At 53.1% G+C, this 21890-nt stretch overlaps 4 gene segments (V, D, J or C); 3 read left to right on the top strand and 1 right to left on the bottom strand.

Annotated features, from left to right (window-relative positions):
• LOC127031863 (Ig gamma-3 chain C region-like) overlaps positions 1-21890 on the top strand; it is a 214995-nt gene that overhangs the window by 181098 nt on the left and 12007 nt on the right.
• The window catches only part of LOC127031862 (Ig gamma-1 chain C region, membrane-bound form-like), a 192423-nt gene that overhangs the window by 2217 nt on the left and 168316 nt on the right, over positions 1-21890 (top strand). Inside the window, 1 exon segment of the C gene segment in view lies at positions 2267-2472. Within this exon segment, the coding sequence occupies positions 2431-2472 (42 nt within the window).
• LOC127031885 (Ig gamma-3 chain C region-like) overlaps positions 4088-21890 on the top strand; it is a 68886-nt gene continuing 51083 nt past the window's right edge. Inside the window, 1 exon segment of the C gene segment in view lies at positions 4088-4416. Within this exon segment, the coding sequence occupies positions 4125-4416 (292 nt within the window).
• Positions 10946-21890, bottom strand: part of LOC127031858 (immunoglobulin heavy constant mu-like) — a 167772-nt gene continuing 156827 nt past the window's right edge. Inside the window, 1 exon segment of the C gene segment in view lies at positions 10946-11008. Within this exon segment, the coding sequence occupies positions 11000-11008 (9 nt within the window).

A 21890-nucleotide genomic window follows, 5' to 3' on the forward strand; every position in this document is an offset into this window, starting at 1 on the left:
GTCAGGGCTGTGGTGGGTATCAGGGGGCTGCAGGTTGGGAGTGAGGGGCTCCGTCAGTGCTGGAGGGGGCAGGGCTGGGCTGGCAGGGGCTGTGGTTTGGGAGTGGGGGACACTGGCAGAGCTGAGTGGGGGAGGCCAGGACTGGGCTAGCAGGGGCTGCACATCGGTAATGGGGGACCCGGCTGAGTGGGGGGGGACCCCAGGGTTTGGCTAGCAGGGGCTGTGGGTCAGGACTGAGGGCCATTTGCAGACGTGAGGTGCTCAGAGTTGGGGGGCTGCAACTAGACATTCAGGGGAACAACTGAATACTTTTAAGGGGATTTTATTGTCTCCTATCTTTAGCCCAGTAATAAATAGTTGCAAACAAAATCTTTCTAAACTGAGGCACAAATTTCCCCTTTGGCATGTCCCTTGTCAGAGGTAACCCCTGAACTCACCGAGTGCAGGAACGTGTCTCCCTGAGCCGGCCCTGCCTCCTTCCACCAGCTCTGCACTCACGCTCCATGCTGAGAGCCGGGCGGGGGGATTCCCAGCACACCTAGATGTGAGCTCGGCTGCCGGGGGCTGGACGTAACCGGCAGCTCAGAGGCAACAGCTCAGGGGTCAACTTCCTAACTTGGCCTTTGAGTTGAAATGGCTCCGTTTTTGCGGCGCACTCAGCTGGAGACGCGTTGGGCTTCCTTTCCGGGGGACAAGCTCTGACGTCTCTGGCTAAAGCTCACTGGAGATGCAGACCCCGGTAAGTGCACGCCAAGGCGCCTCAGCTTTGGGCATCTAGAAAGTGAGGCAGCTGGAATTCTTGGGAGATTTCTCCCACAGAGTTTGGGAAAGTGTCCAGAAAATCTTCATCCCGGTTGGTTAGAATCTGAGTAGTTTCTTGAGTGGGAACCTGGCTAGAAAGGTCGTGAGCTAGGGGTGGTGATAACCAGTCGACTACTGAGTTTGGGGGAGGGAAGGTTTTTTACCCTAACCCCAGAACTATGACCCTAAACCAAACCTTAAACCCAACTACTTAGACCCCGAATTCTGTCCTAGCTCCCTAACCATGACCCTAACCCCAGCATCTTAACCCCAACAGATGCACCCATTCCTTCACCTCAACACCCTAATCCTCATCCTTTCCCTAGAGTCCAATCTTCGTCCTTAACCATGGCTCTCTAACCCCTACTCCCTAACTCTGACCCCCAACTCTGACCCTCTCTTCACACCCAACCCCTAACCCCAACGTCCCAATCTTATCCCCCAAACCCTGACTTCAGATTGCTCAGGCTGCAATGGTCCTGGGATCAGTAGAGCCCTCATTGTTATTTCTCTGTAAAGTTCCTGGCACAATGAGACCTGGTCCTAGACTGGGTTTTCTAGACCACTGTGATACAAGTACTAACGATCAATTATACCCCTAACCATAACCCCAGCTCTAACCCGAACCTCCCCACCTTAACTCTCTGAGCACTAGGGTTTCTGTGTCTCCAGTTGGGTATCAAGCATCCCAGCCTCAGAAATATGAGCCATTGTCGCAAACTGACCCTTGGGGTAGGACCCAAGAGTCTCACTAACTCCCTCTGGGAAATGGCAGCAGAACTGGTTGGTATTTGAAGGTTGAATGGCTGTAAAATTTTCTAGAAATTCAATCACAACACATTAAATATTGACCCAAACCATTAAACCATCGCCCATAATTCCATCTCTGCACCCTATAGCCCTTACCCCCAGCACCTGACCCTAACCGCTAACCCTTAATCCTCCTCCCCACGTATAATTATAACCCGAACTCTAACCCAAAGGCCCATATGTCCCGGGTTCAATTGACAGTCCCAGTCTTTCTGAGGATATCTAACCACGTGTGTTTGAGCCATAGAAATGCTTACGAGCCAGCAGTGGCCATTGTTGTTACCACCTAGAAGGCTAATGAGAATATAACATTTAATATTCATTGCCAAGCTAAAATCGCTAGTACAACAGGGTCTGTTTAGCACCAAGAGTACTGGGGGCCCTGATCCTGCTCAGTCTGTGACACAACCTGGAAGATGGGGGGCAGCCTATCTCAGGTGCCCACTTACACACAGACATTACTAAGACCTTGCAGCTGTCAACAGTCTCACCCCAAACTGTGCTGTGTGAATGGAGCAGCATGGGGCTCACTAGGGGCATTCTCCCCTCGGCATAGAGTGCTGGCCCCAGTGTCAAGCTAGGGCCTGGTCTGCACAGAGCGGGGCAGGGCTCAGTGGGGCTGTGTCTCATGGCCTCACTCTCTCTCCCTTTGCAGCTAGCAAAACGGCCCCATCTGTCTTCCCCCTGACCTCCTGCACCGGCGAAGTCACCACCTCCCAGGTCACCTTCGGCTGCCTGGCCAAAGGCTACTTCCCCGAGCCGGTCACCGTGACATGGAGCCCCAACGTCGGCTCCTCGGACGTGAGGACCTATCCCTCCATGCTGCAACCTTCCAGTGGCCTCTACTCGCTCAGCAGCCAGGTCACCGTCCCGGCCAGCCGCTGGGAGTCTAACACCTATCGATGCACCGTAGAGCACCAGCCCACCCGCTCCAGCATCTCCAAGGAAATCCCAAGTAGGGACGGTGCGGCGCGGCCCGGGGAGGGAGGGGGGTGGGAAGGGCTGGGGTTGTCTCAGGTCCCTGCTCTGGTGACTGCTGCAGGGAGAGAGGATGGGAGCCTGCTGGTGCTGTGAGCTGATGGAGTCGCTGGGGTGGGTGGGTGGGTGGATGGAGAGAGACACCACAGAGCGATGGGAGGGAATGGGGACAGGTAGACGGTGTTGGGTGCAGATAGCAGGGCAGGGGAATCAATTGGGGGCGCTATGTTGCAGGGAGCGGGGGGCTCAGCAGGGGGTGCTGTGCTGCAGGGAGCGGGGGGCTCAGCAGGGGGTGCTGTGCTGCAGGGAGCCGGGGGCTCAGCAGGGACCGCCGTGCTGCAGGGAGCGGGGGGGTTAATGGGGGCGCTGTGCTGCAGCAAGAGGGGGGCTCAGCAGGGGGCGTTGTGCTGCAGGGAACCAGGGGCTCAGTAGGGAGCACTGTGCTGCAGGGAGCCGGGGCCTCAGCAGGGGGCGCCGTACTGCAGGGAGCAGGGAGGGCTCAGCAGGGGGCGCTGTGCTGCAGGGAGTGTGGAAGGCTCAGCAGGGGTCGCTGTGCTGCAGGGAGCAGGGAGGGCTCAGCAGGGGGCGCTGTGCTGCAGTGAGCGGGGAGGGTTCAGCGGGGGCGCTGTGCTGCTGGGAGTGGGGAGGGCTCAGAAGGGGGCGCTGTGCAGCAGAGAGTGGGGAAGGCTCAGTAGGGGGCACTGTGCTGCAGGGAGCAGGGAGAGCTCGGCAGGGGGCGCTGTGCTGCAGGGAGTGGGGAGGGTTCAGCAGGGGGCGCTGTGCAGCTGGGAGCCGGGGGCTCAGCAGGGGGCGCTGTGCTGCAGCGAGTGGAGAGGGTTCAGCAGGGGGCGCTGTGCAGCTGGGAGCCGGGGGCTCAGCAGGGGGCGCTGTGCTGCAGGGAGCAGGGAGGGCTCAGCAGGGGGCGCTGTGCTGCAGGGAGTGGGGAGGGTTCAGCAGGGGGCGCTGTGCAGCAGGCAGCGGGGAGGGCTCAGCAGGGGGCACTGTGCAGCAGGGAGCAGGGAGGGGCTCGGCAGGGGGCACTGTGCTGCAGGGAGCCGGGGGCTCAGCAGGGGGGCACCGGATGGGCTTTGCAGGGAAGACCAGGTAGAGGAGGAGATGGGCTTGGCAGGAGGGTCTGGGCTAAGAAGAACTACACCCTCATCCCAGTCCCAGCAGCCCCATGCTCCTGCCTGAACCCCAACCCCCAGGTGGGTGGTCCGTCCCTCCCCTCCTCAGTGCATCACCAAATCCCTCCATCCCAATTCTGCTCTGAGATCAGCTCCTCGGACCTTCTCGCCCCTCATCCTGGAAGAGAGAGGGGATCTTCCTTCCCCCCTCCTTATGGGGAAGCCCGGGATCCTGGCCCCTGAGTACACACTGCTCCAGAGACCACCAGCTCCCAGTCTGCCCCAGAGAGAGGGGATCTTCCGCACACACACACATCTGTCTCCCCATCTGCTCCTCATCTGTGTCCTCCATCTCCACTCACTGAAGGCAAGCAGTCCGCCCCGGGCGTCTACCTCCTGCAGCCCCACATGCACGAGCTGAGCAGCAAAGGAGACTCTGTCAGCGTCACCTGCCTGGTGCGGGGCTTCTTCCCCGAGGACATCTCGGTGCAGTGGATGAAGAACCATGATGGTGAAAAGGAGACCGACTACATCACCACCCCGCCCATGAAGGATGGAGCCAGTGACTCGAACTTCTTCCTTTACAGCAAGCTGAAAGTCAGCAAGGCCAGCTGGAACAGCGGGGACACCTACACCTGCATGGTCAGCCACCAAGCCCTCTCCATGAAGTTCACCCAACGCAGCGTCAGCAAAGTCTCTGGTAAATGAAGAAGGCTCCTCCCAGCCCCACTGCTAGCACTGTCCAGTACAGCTTCCTGTAAATAATCTCTGTGCCCTGCATGACAACAAGTGAATAAATGGAACTAGTCTGAGCTCACACCCAGGTCTCCTTCTTGTGGTGTGACTGGGTGAAATCTGCGGGTCGCCCAAGGTGGACGAGGTCCCAGGTTGCAGGCTGGGAGAAACTGAGATGCTATAAGACTGGGGATGCCAATTCCCAGATCCTGTATGGGTGGATACATATATACCATGGATGGATGGGGAGATACATGGGTTGATGCCATGAAAGGAAATATGAGTAGTTGCCACGGAAGGAAGGATGGGTAGATATGTGGGTCCATGCCACGGAAGGAAGGATGGATAGATATGTGGGCCTATGCCGTGGAAGGAAGGACGGGTAGATATATGGGTCCATGCCATGGAAGAAAGGATGGGTAGATATGTGGGTCCATGCCGTGCAAGGAAGGATGGGTAGATATGTGGGTCCATGCCGTGTAAGGAAGGATGAATACATGCACGAGTACATACACACCATGGAAACAGTGATGGAGAAGGGGGTAGATGCACAATTACAGACATACTGCAGAGGAACAGACACATTCAAGCCAATCTCAGTTGGAAGGCCACGTGTTCAGAGAGATGATTAAATGGATACATACTTCAGATGGCAGGACAAATACACTGAGATATCACAAGCAGCAAGAGAGAAATAGGGAGATCATTATTTGGATTAAATTAACCCCTATATCCCCAACTAAGACCAGGACCCTATTGGGATGGGCACAGCACAGACAGCAGGAGACAGTCCTTCTCACAGCCTAAATAGAGAAAGAGGAGGAAGAGAACAGAGGTACCAAGAGGGGGAGAGTCCTGCCCAAAATTACCAAGCATGTCAATGACAGAGCTAGAAACAGAAGCCAGGTGTCCTGCATGTCCCACCCAGTGTGCCTGCTACAAGACTGCACTGTACACAGGGACTAATGGTTGGATGGTTCAAAGAGGGTGGATGCCAATGGATAAATAGATGTCAAGGGATAGAAAAAATCCCTGGGGATCTGCAGAAGGGTGGATGGATGGATAGAGGGGTGTGTTGGGGGGGTATAGATGGATGGATGGCGAATGTTGGATGGGCACACTTTCTGAAGGAGTGATGGATGAATAAATGGATGGAGAGTGATAGATGGATGGGTGGAGATGGGGATGAATGGATGTATAAATGAATGGTGGTGGATTGGTAGTCACATATGGCACTGGATTGGTACAGATGGGGATGGGCAGGTGCCTGGATGAAGGGGTTATTACACATAGTGAGTGAGTGAGAGATAAGGATGAAAGAATGGCTAAATATAATGGCTGACTACGCATGTTTGGGAAACGATAGATGGCAATGGATGCATGAGAGTCAATGAGTACCGATGGTGATAAAGGGATGGGGTGGATGTATACTGAAAAGGATAGATAGATAGATAGATAGATAGATAGATAGATAGATAAGTGGATGGGCTTGCCTGGGTGGACGGTGAGGGATGAGGATGGACGGATTGAATAATGGACTGCACATTGGATGGATGGTTAGGAACAAGAATGGATGGGTGGGTACAGATCCGTATGGATGGTGGAAGATACAGATATAGGGTTAGATGGATGTTTATGGATGAGGAAGGACAGATGGATGGTACAGATCAGGAGGGATGGATGGAAGATACAGGGATGGATGGATGTTTATGGATGAGGAAGGATGGATGGATGGTACAGATCAGGAGGGATGGATGGAAGATATAGGGATGGATGGGTGTTTGTGGATGAGGAAGGATGGATGGATGGATGGATGGATGGTACAGATCAGGAGGGATGGATGGAAGATATAGGATTGGATGGATGTTTATGGATGAGGAAGGATGGATGGATGGTACAGATCAGGAGGGATGGATGGAAGATATAGGGATGGATGGGTGTTTATGGATGAGGAAGGATGGACAGATGGTACAGATCAGGAGGGATGGATGGAAGATATAGGGATGGATGGGTGTTTATGGATGAGGAAGGATGGACAGATGGTACAGATCAGGAGGGATGGATGGAAGATATAGGGATGGATGGGTGTTTATGGATGACGAAGGATGGATGGATGGATGGAAGATATAGGGATGGATGGATGTTTATGGATGAGGAAGGATGGATGGATGGTACAGATCAGGAGGGATGGATGGAAGATATAGGGATGGATGGGTGTTTATGGATGAGGAAGGATGGACAGATGGTACAGATCAGGAGGGATGGATGGAAGATATAGGGATGGATGGGTGTTTATGGATGACGAAGGATGGATGGATGGATGGAAGATATAGTGATGGATGGATGTTTATGGATGAGGAAGGATGGATGGATGGTACAGATCAGGAGGGATGGATGGAAGATATGGGGATATATGGATGTTTATGGATCAGGATGGATGGATGGATGGATGGATGGCTAAGCAATCTCTAGGATCCCACTGAGACAAGGCCCTCTAGGCTCGAACCTGTGCATGCCCAGAGGGGCGCCGTTTCAGGGTCAACATTTACCCCACATCCCATCCCACCCCAGAGAGGAGCAGGGAGTATTTTGAGACAGAATCAGTGAAGGGAGGACAATTCAAATTCCCTGACCCCTACATACACCTACCTAGCTAGCTAAGAAACTAAGGTGTCTCCTTCCACCCCAACCCTCTGTGGTAGCTGAGGAGGGGGTCATAGAGCAACAGACAGCAAACACCCCACACCAGGGATCAGCTTCTGGCACCCAGTGCTCGCAAAGCAGCAGCACTAGTAGGGCTGTTACCTGGAGCAGACACTAAGCAGGGACTCACCTAAAGTCTCACTAGGACTGTTGATGTGGGGTTGAGACAGAGGAGGCAGACTCATCTATGGCCCCACACATGAGCCCCATCTCCTACATAGCCCCAAAAGGGCACCCACATGCACCCGTGTGTGTGTGTCAGCCTCAGGGCTGGATGGGCGAGCGCAGGGCTTGACCACACCAGTGCCAAGCCCAACGCTTGGCATGTGGTGCCAAAGAGTGGGTAGCAGCGGCGGCAGTGTTAGGGCTGTAAAAGCAGCAGAGAGTCCTGTGGCACCTTACAGACTAACAGACATATTGGAGCGTGAGCTTTCCTGGGTGAATGCTCACTTCGCCGGATGCTGTTATCCTGGGGCAGCGCAGGGGCACACACAGTAAGAGAGTGGGGCCGTTGCTGAGAAAGAGACAGAGAGAGAGAGATCTTGTACAGATGGACACACCTGTAACATGGCATGACCCAGGGACCCTCCCACCTGAGCTGTCGTGTTTGTACACACAGAGAGACACACAACACAGAGAGACACAGACATGCACCCAGAGGCAGCCACACAGTCTGTTCTCCCTCCACTCGCAGCCAACTCTAAGATACAGCTGTCTCCGGGACAGGTGTTACAGGAATCTCTCACCCTGTGCTGAGTTGTGTCCTCTCTGGGGTGGAACATGGCGTCTGGTTATTCACGGACCCCTCCCCCGGCACTGGGCTATGTTTTACTCTGGGGTGGGGTATGCGGGAGTCAGTTTATATGGGGATACCTCACCCACGTCTAAGAAGCAGCTACCAACTCCAACCAAATCCTCTGAGCCCCCTTTACCTGGGGAGTGAGGCCTGCATCACCCAGAAGCCATGCACACCTGCAGTGGGCTCAGTATGGGGTGATCTCCCCTCACAGTCAGAGCTGACCTCAATGCCCCCACTGCTATGCTAGGGGGTGCTGTGATACAGGGGGCACCATCTTTCCTCTGAGAGATAAACATGAGCCTCCCCATCATTAAATTACTCATGACTCTGTTCATCAAAGAAACAGTGATCAGCACACCCCATGCCAGCTACAGCTTGGCATTTAGGCAAAGGGTCCCTATCTAAACAGCCCCTGTGTGCCACCCCAAAGGGGGCACATCTCAGTGCCAGCTTAGAGATCACCTCTATAAACAGCCACCAGATGCCACCGTCCCAGTGCCACCCAAGGGAGCCCCAAATAAACAGCCCCAGAGGTTGCTGTGTTCCATCAGAAGTGACTCCTGAGTGTTTAGGTACATTGGGACAAGTGTCATAGAGGTACACGCGTGAAATCCAGCCATCCTAGTCTTTAGCGGGCTCCTCTGTTGTGGCCGCATCCTGGCACCTCACATACACCTATGAATTTACCCTCTAAGGGATCCTGAGCCACCTCTTGTGGGAATGGAGGGAGAGAGAGGGTGTGCAAAGGGAAAGAGCAAGTGAAGATGTGTGTAATGGATGGTTTGATGAATGGAGGGTTGTGTCTAGAGACAGATGGGTGGAGGGGTGTGTAGGGATGGATGGATGATATCCAGAAATGGATAGATGGAGGGGTGTGTGGTCATGGATGGACAGATGGATGGAGGGATGGTTGTATCTAGAAATGGATGTGTGGAGGGGTGTGTGGTCATGGATGGATTGGTGGAGGGGTGTGTGAGGATGGATGGCTGGATGTGTCTGGAGCGGGAATGGGGGAGGGATGGAAGGATGGATAGAGAAGCGGATAGGCAGGTTGGTGCTGGACGCACAGTCCGAGCTCTCTCTGTCACAGTGGCTGAGTCCGAGCTGATGTCTCTTTCTCTCTCCTCAACAGAGGTGATTGTGTCAGGTGAGTTTTGCAGCGAGGACGAGGATGAGGAGCTGGATGGACTCTGGTCAAGCATCTCGGTCTTCATCACCCTCTTCCTCTTGAGCGTGTGCTACAGCGCTACCGTGACCCTGTTCAAGGTGAGAGAGAGAACGAACGTAGGTACGAAATAATTAATGCCTTTAACACAGTAGAGGGCAGCATGGAGGGGAAAGAAAGAAGAGAGGAATGAAGGAGAAAGGAGAATGGATGAATAAGACAGAGACTGAATGAATAAGACACAGACAGAAAAGCAGGAAGGAATGACACAGACAGACAGAGCAGCTCCCCCCAGCACTGACCCCTCTCACCCTTCCTCTATCTGCCCCACTGCAGGTGAAGTGGTTTTTCTCCACCCTGGTGCAGCTGAAGAAGGCGAGTGGCCCCGAGTACAAGAACGTGATCCAGCGCGTGGTGTAGAAGCTGCTGCCCCCATCTGCCCAGAGACAAGGGTTCGGGGCTTCTGGCTCCATTGGCGACACCACTCTGAGTCCCACAGCTGCCCCCCACCAGCGCTGTGCCCCTGGGAGACCCCTCGGGGGGGAGACAGGACCTCACTCCACATGGCCTAATCAGCCCTCAGCCACTAGGGATGCTGCCCTGCTCGGAGCTTGGCTAAGACTGGACAACTCGTATCATGCAGGGAACCAGCGCCCCTAGCAAGGAAACAACCCCTCTCCCACTTCCCACCCTCCTGAGCCCAACAGTCCCTGCTCTGGGGCTGGATCAAAGCCAGCGCCCCTAGAGAGGAAAGGCCCCACGTCCCTTCCCCACCCCCTGTGCGAGCCAGCCCCCCGCCCTGGGGCAGGACCATAGCCAGAGTTGTGTCTGTCATGCTGTATGTTGCATATTTAGCTTTTCATTGGGATTTTTGTGGGTGGTATGTGTCTGTGACTTTTATTGTGTGCACTGAGTGACAATAAATAAATAAATAAATACATAAACAAATCAGGCTCCATCTCATTCATAACCTCCATCCCGGACTTTCAGGGACCCCTGACGCCCTCCAGAGGGGCATGTCATGTCTGTAGGGGTGCTTCCGGGCATGGGGAATAAAATGACAGGTGCGCGCTGAACTGGCCCCAATGGGAGATAGGGGTCTAGCTACAAACACAGAGAACTGGGGCCTCGTCCCTCAGCCTATACAGGCTGGGACGGATGGGCAGGAAGGGGAGATCTCTGGGGCAGAGAAAGCCATTGGTCAGATAGGGTGGCATGCATGAGAAAGAAAGAAAGAAAGAAAGAAAGAAAGAAAGAAAGAAAGATAGATGTGTACGTATCAGGATGGACGGATGCGTAGACAAATACCAGGGGACTGAGACATACAGCGTCTAGCATTCTCCTTGGTAAAATCTCCCAAAACCCATCCTGAAATGCAGCTACCAATTTTGAACTCATTTTATTCTGGATCAAACTCAAAATTCCTGTGTAAGTTGCAAGTTAAAGAAAGGAGCCAATGAGACTCTTCGCCATTGACAGATTCCAGGTTGACCAGAACTTGGGACACAGATGCGTGTGCACGAGCGCACACACACGCGCACAAGGAAATCCAGTCCTTGCCATGGGACGGGGGTGGAGGATGGAGGGGAATGGGGCTGAGTTCAAGCTTCAGCACGGGCAGCCCCTTGGGGACGTCCAGGGAAGGACTCTGCCCTCCCTGCTCTGGGCTCTGCAGAGCTCAGACCCTTCAGTGGCCGTTGTCGAGCCCTCTTAGCTGCTGTGGAACATGGTCCCTCCAGGTGTCCGGAGAGGGGACAGGAGACCGGAGAGGGGGCAGGAGCCCGGAGAGGGGGCAGGAGCCCGGGAGGGCTGAGGATGGAGGCAGGGAATGAAGAGGATGAAGCAATGCTGTCCACCTCCTAGGAGCCCGGAGCCGGGCACTCACCGCACCTGTGGGACACAGAGAGCAGAGGGGTTCGGCCAGTGCCATTGGACCTGGCGTTGCTCTCATGGGCAGCATCCTACGCTGGGAGAGCAAGGCCAGAAGGGTCCTTTGGGACCATCTAGCCTGTCCTGCTGTGTAGCCTGGGCCATGGACCTGGTCCAGTCACGCCTGCATCCTGCCAGGGTCTCTGCGTTGAGCTGGAGCTCAAATTCCAGACAGAGACACCGGCCTTGTCAAACTGCCTCAGGGAAAGACCACTGCCCAGCGGGTGCCGCACACTAACTCCCTGGGGAGACACGGCTGTCTAAGCCGATTCTGCTTCTGGTTCCAGGTCCCGGCACCATGTCCCCGCCACAGAACCGGCTTCACAGGCTCCTATGGCCCTTTGTGCATCTGGGCCCCACTACAGATCCTTAGTGATCATGGCTGAGTGGTTAGTGATTGACGCTCATTGGTCCTTGAACATTTGTTCTGGCTTCTTAATTAGTGATCATTCCTTTTTGGTCATTGATCATTCATTGCTGATTATGGATAAGTGATTATGATCAGTTAATAATTACTAGCAGCTTATTAATGGTTGATGCTTGATCCTTGATTAACATTAATTACTGATCTGTGAGAATTGATTATTGATAATCAATTGCAGATTAATGGCTACTCAGCATTAATTACAGATCACTAGGCACTGACCAGAAATAGCCAATCCCTGATTATTGATTTCTCAGTGATAAATGATTGGAATTGATAATAGACTCTTGATTCTCATTTATTGATCACTGCTGAGTCAATCTTGATGGGAAGTCGCTCATTAGGGATGATGGGTGGTTGATTATTAATAAATAATCATTCCTGATTACCTCTGACTGATCGTCGGGCAGTGTCAGGAATCTGACTGGCAGCAGCGCCAATCCCAGGCAACCTGACGCGCACACCTGGCCTGTAGCTCACTGCCTTATCGGCTCCACCCTGATTGCCGGTTGGCAGACCAGCTCATAAGCCCAGCAGAAGTTAAGAAGTTGCCCAAAGCATTTCCCCAGGGCTGTGATAGCCAGGGCCACCCAGAGGATTCCTGCCGAATTGCCACCGAAGACATTGGACTATAACAGGGTTTCTCAAACAGAGGTCGCTGCTTGTGTACGGAAAGCCCCTAGCGGGCCGGGCCAGGATGGTGTGTTTACCTGTCCCATCTGCAGGTCCGGCCAATCGCGGCTCCCACTGACCACGGATCGCTGCTCTAGGCCAATGGGGGCTGTGGGAAGCGGCATGGGCCAAGGGACTTACTGGCTGCCACTTCCAGCAGCTCCCATTGGCCCGGAGCAGCAATCCGTGCCCAGCAGGAGCCACAATGGGCCGGACCTGTGGACGGGGCAAGTAAACACACTGGCCCGGCCCACCAGGGGCTTTCCCTACACAAGCAGCAACCCTTGCTTGAGAAACCCTGGACTATAACCTGAAAAACTCGTTCAAGGGACTCTTTGCAACTCTGAAGCCAACCACCTCTGCTATGAAACTGACCTAAGAACTCAATTCCTACCTTTATGCATGTGTCTTTTAACCAGACTCACTCTCTCACTCTTATCTTTTCTAATAAATTGTAACTTACTTCATAAGAATTGACTATTTGGGTAAGATCTGAAATACTCATTGACCTGGTGGGTAATGTCTCCAATCCTTTGGGACTGACAGAACTTTTATATGATGAACAAGATTTTCAGTAATCCTCATCCTATCTGGGTGGGAGCTCAAGGCTGGGTTGCTTTAAGGGAGCTGTATTTCTGTCTTCTGGGTAACCAGTAAGGTATTGTAGAAGCTGTTTTGTTTCTAGTTTGGTGAATCTATCAGGATAACCACCAGTCTGGGGGGATTGGCTGCCCCATTCTTTGCAATTTGCCCCGACTGTGTGATCTCAGCATGGCCCCCCAGGGACCCCAGTCACTCTCCATGCAGGTACTTATACATATCATTGAAGCCAACTCTTGAATGTCTCTTTCATAAGCTCAGCTGATTCAGCTCCTCCTATCTCTCACTGGAAGGTATTTTCTCCAGCCCTCTACTCATTTTTCTAGCTCTCTTTTGCACCCTCTCCAATTTTTCAACCTTCTTTTTGAATATTGGACAAGAGAATGGCCACAGTGCATGGGACCAGTTGTCCAGCTACCCCAGTATCCTGTCTTCCAACAGTGGCAGATACCAGATGCATCAGATGGAATAGCCAGAATGGGACAATGGTCAAATGATTAATCCACTGTCATACAGTCCCAGCATCTGACCATAAGAGGCTTAGGGACACCAAGAACATAAGGTTGCATCAATGACCTGCTTGGCTAATAGTCATTGATGGACCTATTCTCCATGAATTTATCAAATTCTTTTTTGAACCCAGTCATGCTTCTGGACTTCACAACATCCTTAGTCAACAAGTTCCACAGTTTGACTCTGTTGTGTGATTGCTGTAAACCTGTGGCCATTTAATTTCATTGGGTGAACCATGGTTCTTGTGTTATGTGAAGGAGTAAATAACACTTCCTTTTGTCACACGAGTCATGAGTGTATTGACCTCTGTAAAATCCCCCCAGTTGTCTCCCTAGATGAACAGTCCCAGCCGCTTTAACCTCTTCTCATATGGAAGCTGTTCCATAGCCCTGATCATTTCTGTTGCCCTTCTCTGAACCTTCTCTATTTCTGTTCTATCTCTTTGGCGATGGGGTGACCAGAACTGTGCGCAGCAGTCAAGATGTGGGCGTGCCGTGGATTTATACAGAGGCAATGTGGTATTTGCTGTCTTAGTATCTGTCCCTTTCCTAATGATTCCCAACATGTCGTTACTGCTTCTGACCACTGCTGCACGTTCACCCCAGAACCGGATGCTGTATTCCAGTGTCAGTCTCCCCAGTACTGTACTCAGAAGTGAAATCACTTTCCCTCATCACCACCCCCCTGGTCACAAATCCAGGGACAATGGGGACGGAGCTCGTGGCAATGAAAGATCCTCTCACACTGATGCCTATCTCCCTGCAGACATAACATCAGATTCCTGGGGGCTCTGCCTCTGCATCTTATGTGGTTAGGTGAGGACGCATCTGCTAGTGGTTCTGACGCCATAGCAGCCAGGGCTACATTGCTAGACAGATGCGATGGTTAAGATGCAAGTCTTGGAGATGGGAAATCAGGGCTCTATTCCCATCTCTCCCACTGACCTGCAGTGTGACCAGAGACAAGCCACTTGGGCTGGGGTCTTTAAAGGACTCTTAGGCAGTTAGTTGCCACTGAAATAAATTCATAATTCCAAGGGGAGTTGGGCATCTCACCCCTCTGAGCATCCCAGATATAATCCTTTTGTGCCAAAATATCCCCTCCCAGCCTCTCTGTGGACAGGGATGGACAGCTAGACTCATGACACTGCATGAGGATGGATGGATGTTGTAGAAGCTAATATAGACAGATGACACTGCAGATGTTGGACGGATGGACAGGATTGCAAAAGGGAGAACAGACAAACTCAGATATTGCCAACCGAAATATGGATAAACAGACACAGTGCAGAGAGAGAGATTTGCAAGTGGGCAGGAAAATGGACAGCTAGTAAAGAGGGGGAAACAGACAAAAGTACAGCAGAGGATAGAATGGATGGATAGATCCTGCAGAAGGAAGCTTTAATGAATAGATCTAGAGAATGCATAAGAAAAGGAGAGTGGATGGACAGTAAGAGATACGTCAGAAAGAAGGCTGGTGAATGGATATAGATGACGCAGGAGGGAGGCTGGGCTGGTGGATAAGACATAGAGATGGTCCCTGCTTGAAGAAGACATCCCATTGAAAACAAGCTCCAGCATGGTGCATTTTATTTGGGCATATTCCACACACAGCCATGCTCCGTACACCAGAGCTCCCAAAGCTTTACACACAGGCTCAGAGGAATCCCAGACCCCACGAGGCTCCGTGGCCACCTCAGATACGAAGTGAGGAGCTCGCAGGGCTCTGCTCCTCAGTAGCAAGTGACGTTGGTGTCGGACAGGATCACAGAGACATTGATGGCGGTGGGTTTATCGGGAGCTTTGTCCACTCTCCAGTGGATGAAGGTCATGGGCAGACCGTCGTGCCCCACCACGCAGGCGTAGGTGTCCCCCCGCTCCCATTTGGATGCCAAGACATTGACCTTGCTGTAGATGAAGTAGCGCTCCTCCTTCCCAGCCTCCCGCACGGGGCTAACGTTGGTGTAGGCTTCCTGGGGCACGGTCCGGTCCTGCTAGTTCCATGTCACCAAGATGTCTCTGGGCCGGAACCCGGAGGCCAGGCAGGTGATGGTGGCTGATTCCCAGAGAGACAGTTCCTCAGCGTGAGGAGGGGAGATGTAGACAGAAGGGGCCCGGAGAGACATCTCTGCCATGAGGAAACACCAAAGGGTTAATGATGAGGGATGAGAACCAGGAGTCCTGGCTGCCAACCCTGACACAACCGCCCTGCTATAACCCACTAGACCCACACACACACACACTGCCCCCAGAGCTGGAAAAAGAACCCAGGAGTCCTGACTCTCCATCACCTTCTCTCTCATTAATTTGCACATTTCATCCCACACACAAATGTGTAACACCCAGTCTCACTGACCTGAAACCAGATCAGAGCTGGTGACCCCTAGAGACAAAAGGATCCATGTCCCATTCCCTACACCCTGAGCCAGGCAGATTGGGGCAAGTGTCCCCTACAGGGGAAAGGCTGAGTTCTAACCTTGAATCTTGCGGATGGTCTTGACAATGGCCGACGGGATGTCTCGGTGTTTCATGGTGCAGGTGAACTCCTCCCCCCCCTGCCACTCCTCCACGCACACCCGCAGGATGCTGGTTGCACTGTAGGTACCATCTTCCTGCAGCACCGGACCCCTGGAGACCACGGCCAACGGGCCCCCGCTACCCCGGTTCCAGGAGACCTCCAGGTTGCCAGGGGTCTACATGCCACTCACCAAACAACTGATGGTGGCGTTCTGCGCTATGTAGAGGTCCTCCAGGGAAGGCAGAAGGAGAGACACCTTCAGTGGGTGTTGATTAATGGGGGGCCCTGGCCATATTGGGATGAACAACCCTCTCGTCGCCCTTTGGAAGCTTCAACTCACATTTCTGTGACTTCACCATCACCTTCACCGTGTCATTCAGCGTCATGTGCCACACCAGGCAGAAATCCTGGGGCCCTGCTTCTCCTTCCCCCGTGGGCCTGGCCACTCTCAAGATGCTCCGAGTGGAGTAGGCCTCACCAGATCTGACACAGGGCCACTGCTGTAGTGGGAGGCAGGGACTATGGAGCTGTTGTGCTCCCAGCAGAGGTTGACGTCTGCCGGGAAGAATCCAGTGACGTCACGGAGGAACGTGTGGAAATCTTTCTTCCCTGGAGTTTCCTCTGGGTCCAGGCAGGAGACAGTGGCTGAGACAGTAGGTGCGTGGGCACCGTAGGCTGGAAGGGACAGAGATGTGAGATGAAGCTAATTTCTCTCCCAGGGATGGAATGTGTCTCCTCCTAGTCCCTTGGTGGAACATGTGAGGGGTGGCCAACCTTGGCCATATTTATTATGTATTTGCTGTTTTTCCTTAAATCCACAGCTTATGCTATGACCATGGAATCTCAGCTTTCATTTAGGGTCTATCCCCACTGGTTGTAAAGAAAAGTCTGGAAACATGATCCCCACTCACTCCCTTTGCTTCCTGACTCACAAACCAGGAAGCAAATAAAAGCAGCCCAACATTTATTAACATTTCCAGAATTTTTGCACCTGTTTCACAACTTTGTGCTTTGAAAAATTGAAAAGGGCTCATAGGAGAGCCTCAATGATGATTCAGTAGCTGTAAATGAGAGATTTAAGGAGCTATATTGATTCAGGTCAGGGCAAACTGAAGATGTGACTTGAATAGTGTATGAATACCTTCCTGGGGAGAAAACATCAGGTACTAAAACAGGGTTTCTCAAACAGGGGTCGCCGCTTGTGTAGGGAAAGCCCCTGGCAGGCTGGGCCGGTGTGTTTACCTGCCCCATCTGCAGGTCCCGCCGATCGCGGCTCTCACTGGCTGTGGATCCTGCTCCGGGCCAATGGGGGCTGCTGGAAGCAGCATGGGCCAAGGGACTTACTGGCAGCCGCGTCCAGCAGCTCCCATTGGCCTGGAACACCGATCCACGGCCAGTGGGAGCCACGATCAGCCAGAGCTGTAGATGGGGCAGGTAAATACACGGGCCCGGCCAACCAGGGGCTTTCCCTACACAAGCTGCGACCCCGCTTTGAGAAACCCTGTACTAAAAAGTTCTCTAATCTAGCAGAAAAGGCAGAACAAGAACCAATGGCCGGAAACTGAAACCAGACACATTCAAATTCATTGTAAGGCAACAATATTGGAAGAAAACCATTAGAACAAACTATCAAGAGAAGTGGTGGATTCTCCATCTCCTGAGGGGTTCCAATCCAGACGGGACGTGTCTCTAGATGACGCGTTAGTCAAAGACATGTTACTGGGCTCGACAAAGGGATAAATGAGTGAAATACTCTGGCCAGGGAAACATGAGGTCTGACTAGATGACCTGATGATCCCTTCTGGCCTCAGACTCAATGAATCTACCTTTGATGGACCATCTTAACCCTACTTTCTATCTTCTGTCCCTCATCACCTCTTATGAGGGCCCCGGCAGAATCACCGCTTTGAAAGACCCAGGAAATATTCACCAGATCCTCCTCTATTGCCTCACCTCCCTACTGGAGTCTAGTGAATTGCAAGGCCTTCATTTTCCATGGCAGAAGCTGGTCTGAGAACATGGACCCTGACAATTATTGTGGTGGTGTCTACCGGCCCAGACTGAGACCACAACCCCCTCCTGCGAGCCGGCGAAGGGACGTGAAAGAGAGCCCCTGTTCCAGAAACAGACACTAGCTGAGAGAAACAAAGGACCCTTATCCCCACTTTGCAGGCTTGGGCACAGAGCGAGACTAAAGTGACTTTGGCTGAGTTCACACAGGGAGTTGGGACTTACACGCGGACGTATTCACTTGTGTCCATGAGTGGCATATCCTGGGTGACTTCTCCAAAACAAGGAGGTGTCACTTTGCAAGTGAACTTGGTCCTGCTCTTCCATTACTCCAAGCTTATTTCGTGGGTGCTGGTGACGCTCTGGATCCCATTGCTTTGTTCCAGGTTTCTTGTCTCTGCATCAGAGCTGGCTTTCTCATCACTTCCCAAGCCACCTGAACATCTACCAAGCTATAACCCAGCACCCGGCATGTCACACAGGCTGTCTCCCCAATCAGGTCATCGTAAGACGGCTCGGTGACAGAGACGGATGGAGCCACTGAGGCAGGCTCAGAAATACAAAGGACTTGTTTCAATAGGGAAAGAATGGCAGAAGACTCCATGAATTCCCTGCACCATGAAGGATACTACAGTGATGGGTGTTACAGAATCATAGAATATCAGGGTTGGAAGGGAGCTCAGGAGGTCACCTAATCCAACCCCCTGCTCAAAGCAGGACTAATCCCCAGACAGATTTTTTGTCCTAGTTCCCTAAATGGCCCCCTCAAGGACTGAACTCACAACCCTGGGTTTTGCAGACCAATGCTCAAGCCACTGAGCTATCCCTCTCCTCTTAGAGGGGGACTGTCAGTCCCCTAATTTGTGAGCCTCAATTTCATGGGATGTTAGAAGGAAGAAAGATAGAAACCATTGAAAAAAAGCCTCTTTCTAGCTATCGACAATCCCGTAGCACTTTCTGTCTCTCCATCTACACTTTCCTGTGCAGACCTCCAGCTCTTTATTACTAATTATTCACGTACACACATCCCCTTTCTCCATCCATCCATCAGACCTGTCTTTCTACCCAGCCATCACATCCATCTTCCCTTCCAGTCATTCCTCCTTCTATCCACAGTATCTAGCTCTCTATCCATCCAACCTCCATATCTTTCACTGCATCCATCCATCCCGCTCCCACCCACTCCTAGTATCCATCTCTCGATTGTATTTCTATGTCACCCTGGGATCTGGGCACAGTCCCGCTTACCCTTAGATAAGGCTGGTTTCCAGGTAACCCTTCATCCCACCCCACCATGCACGGCCACAGCCCCTCACCCAAGCACTCGCTGGTGTTGTGCATGGAGTACTCCATTCCCCGCACTGGGTGGGTGACTTCACAGGTGTAGATGTCCCCCTGCTCCCAGCTCTACCTGGTGATGTTCACTTGGCTCTGGCCCACGTAGGTGCCGTCTGTGCCCTTCCCAATGGAGAAGTCCGTGGTGGGAAGGTTCCTCTTCTCGTCGTTCACCAGCCATTCCACTTTGGCTGCACCTGGGCTGAATCTCAGGAGGAGGCAAACCACCTCCAGCTGCTTCTCCATGGTGTTGTGCTCACAGGAGGGGCCCAGGAGGCAAACCTCAGGATGAATAAGAGACTCACATACTGGCAGCAGAGAGACAAAATGGATACCAGCTCAGAATCATGAATCAATTGCATTTGTACAGCACTGAGCACAATGTGCTCGAGTCCTGACTGACAACAGAGAGAGGAAAGTTTTACCTTTCCCTCCTTCCTTCCCTCGGCACCATTCCATCTCTCTATCACTCTGTCTATGTCATCTCTCCAGCTATCCCGCCTTGTTTCCATCCATACTTCTGTATCTCCATTTGCCCACCCACCTAGCCCATGCTCCGTACCATCCTTCCCTCTCTTTCACTCTCTCCATCTTTCCCTCGTCTCTGTCCATCCATACATCCATCTCTTTTCTTCTCTATCCTCCCTTCCATGGACTTTATCATTCTATCTCCCCCACTCCCTCTGACACTTTAGTGCACCCTTCTGCCTCAGTCCTTTCGTCATTCTCTGGCACCCCAACATAGCTCACCATTCGTGATCTCCACATCTATCGTTTTACGGGATGGGGTGTGCTCCACACTGCACTGGCAGGTGTTGTGCGCCAGGCCGCAGGAAGGGGCGGTGAGCTGGCTGAAGAGGGAGAAGGCCCTGCCACTGCTCTGTGCCGTGGCTGGGAAGTCTTGATCCCGTTGGTCACTCTGCCGGAATTCCACTTGATGTCCACGGGCTCCGGGAAATAGCCGCTAGGCAAGCTACAGTCACCTCACAAGTGGGGCCCCCGGCTACATCGTCACAACAGGGGAACAAAGGGAACATAGAGGGGGTTTGTGGGAGCTCTGTCTGAGAGAAAGGCAAGTCAGGATGTTCAGAACTGAGAATCCTAAACCCAAAAAATGGTGGGACTCCAACCTCAGAAGGGGTTCTACAGAGCTTGGCATAAAACCCAGGACCCCTGGCCGTCAGCCCGCTCACCTCTCCACTCCACCACACCCCACTCCACTCCTTCCCAGAGTCACAGATAGACCCCAGGAGCCCTGGCCGTCAGCCCGCTCACCTCTCCACTCCGCCACACCCCGCTCCTTCCCAGAGCCACTGATAGAACCCAGGAGTCCTGGCCATCACCCCACTCAACTCTCCACTCCACCACACCCCACTCCACTCCTTCCCAGAGCCACAGAGAGACCCCAGGAGCCCTGGCGGTCAGCCCACTCACCTCTCCACTCCATCACACCCTCCTCTTTCCCAGAGTCACAGATAGACCCCAGGAGCCCTGGCCTTCAGCCCTCTCACCTCTCCACTCCTCCACACCCTCCTCTTTCCCAGAGTCACAGATAGACCCCAGGAGCCCTGGCCTTCAGCCCTCTCACCTCTCCACTCCTCCACACCCTCCTCTTTCCCAGAGTCACAGATAGACCCCAGGAGTCCTGGCCGTCAGCCCGCTCACCTCTCCACTCCACCACACCCCGCTCCTTCCCAGAGCCACTGATAGACCCCAGGAGTCCTGGCTCCTAACCCCCTACACACACAAACCCACTAGATCACTCAGTCCTTTAAGAGCTTGTGATGCATACAGAGAGATGTGCTGAAGGAAACATCTGAATAGCTATCATCTCACTGTCCTTCCCTTTCCAGGTCAGTCTATCCCAGACCTACCGTTAGAACGGGGGCAGGGCTGGGAGCCAGAACTCCTGGGTTCTGGCCTTGGCTCTGGGAAGGGACTGGGGTCTTGTGGCTTAGAACTGGGGGGCTGGGAGCCAGAACTCCTGGGTTCTGTCCCTGGCTCCAGGACAGCAGTAAAGGCTGGTTCTTCACACATATGCACCCCATGGCAGGTTCTCTAAAAGGCCTCACCCTCACCCCCCAGAGACTTCAATCTTTTCAGAGGTCTGCAGACTCCATGACCAAATCTCTGGTGAGACGCAGCAAATGACCAATAGGGGCCGAAAAGGGGAAGTTGAGACAAGTGACAGTTGTTTTTTCACCCCAGTGTTTGCCCCCATCCAATCCAATTTTCACACCTTCTCGCCAGCTTCAACACTGACAGCTCCTGCGTGGGCGTCACTGAGCGATAACAACCTATAATTATCTTTGGTGACCATTTGGGGGAAGAAGAGGGGATGCCCAACAGGCAAAGAAACCTCAGATGAACAATCCGACTGACACAGACCTCAGTGGGATGCAGGGACACAACTCCCCGGTCTACAGTGCTGGGCCGCGACCCACCATGGCTGAGAATTTGGTGAGTAAATTAGAGGAAAGTGGTTGCTAGTGGGGTGAGTACAGGGAGTCTTTTAATCCCATCAGAATGAGCCCTTTAGAGAAGAAAACTTTATAGAGAGAGGAGCAGGACTCTTGGGTTCTCTCCCCAACTCTGGCAGGGGAGAGGGGGCTGGTGTTGGGGAAGGGAGCTGGAAGCCAGGACTCCTGGGTTCTCTCCCAAGCTCTGGGAGGGGAGCTGGGGCAAGTGGGTCAGAGCACAGGGCTGGGAGCCAGGACTCCTGGGTTCTCTCCTCAGCTCTGGGAGGGCAGTGGGGTCTAGTGGGTTGGAGCT

This window comes from Gopherus flavomarginatus, chromosome 11 (assembly GCF_025201925.1).
Source record: "Gopherus flavomarginatus isolate rGopFla2 chromosome 11, rGopFla2.mat.asm, whole genome shotgun sequence".
Lineage (NCBI taxonomy): Eukaryota > Metazoa > Chordata > Testudines > Testudinidae > Gopherus > Gopherus flavomarginatus.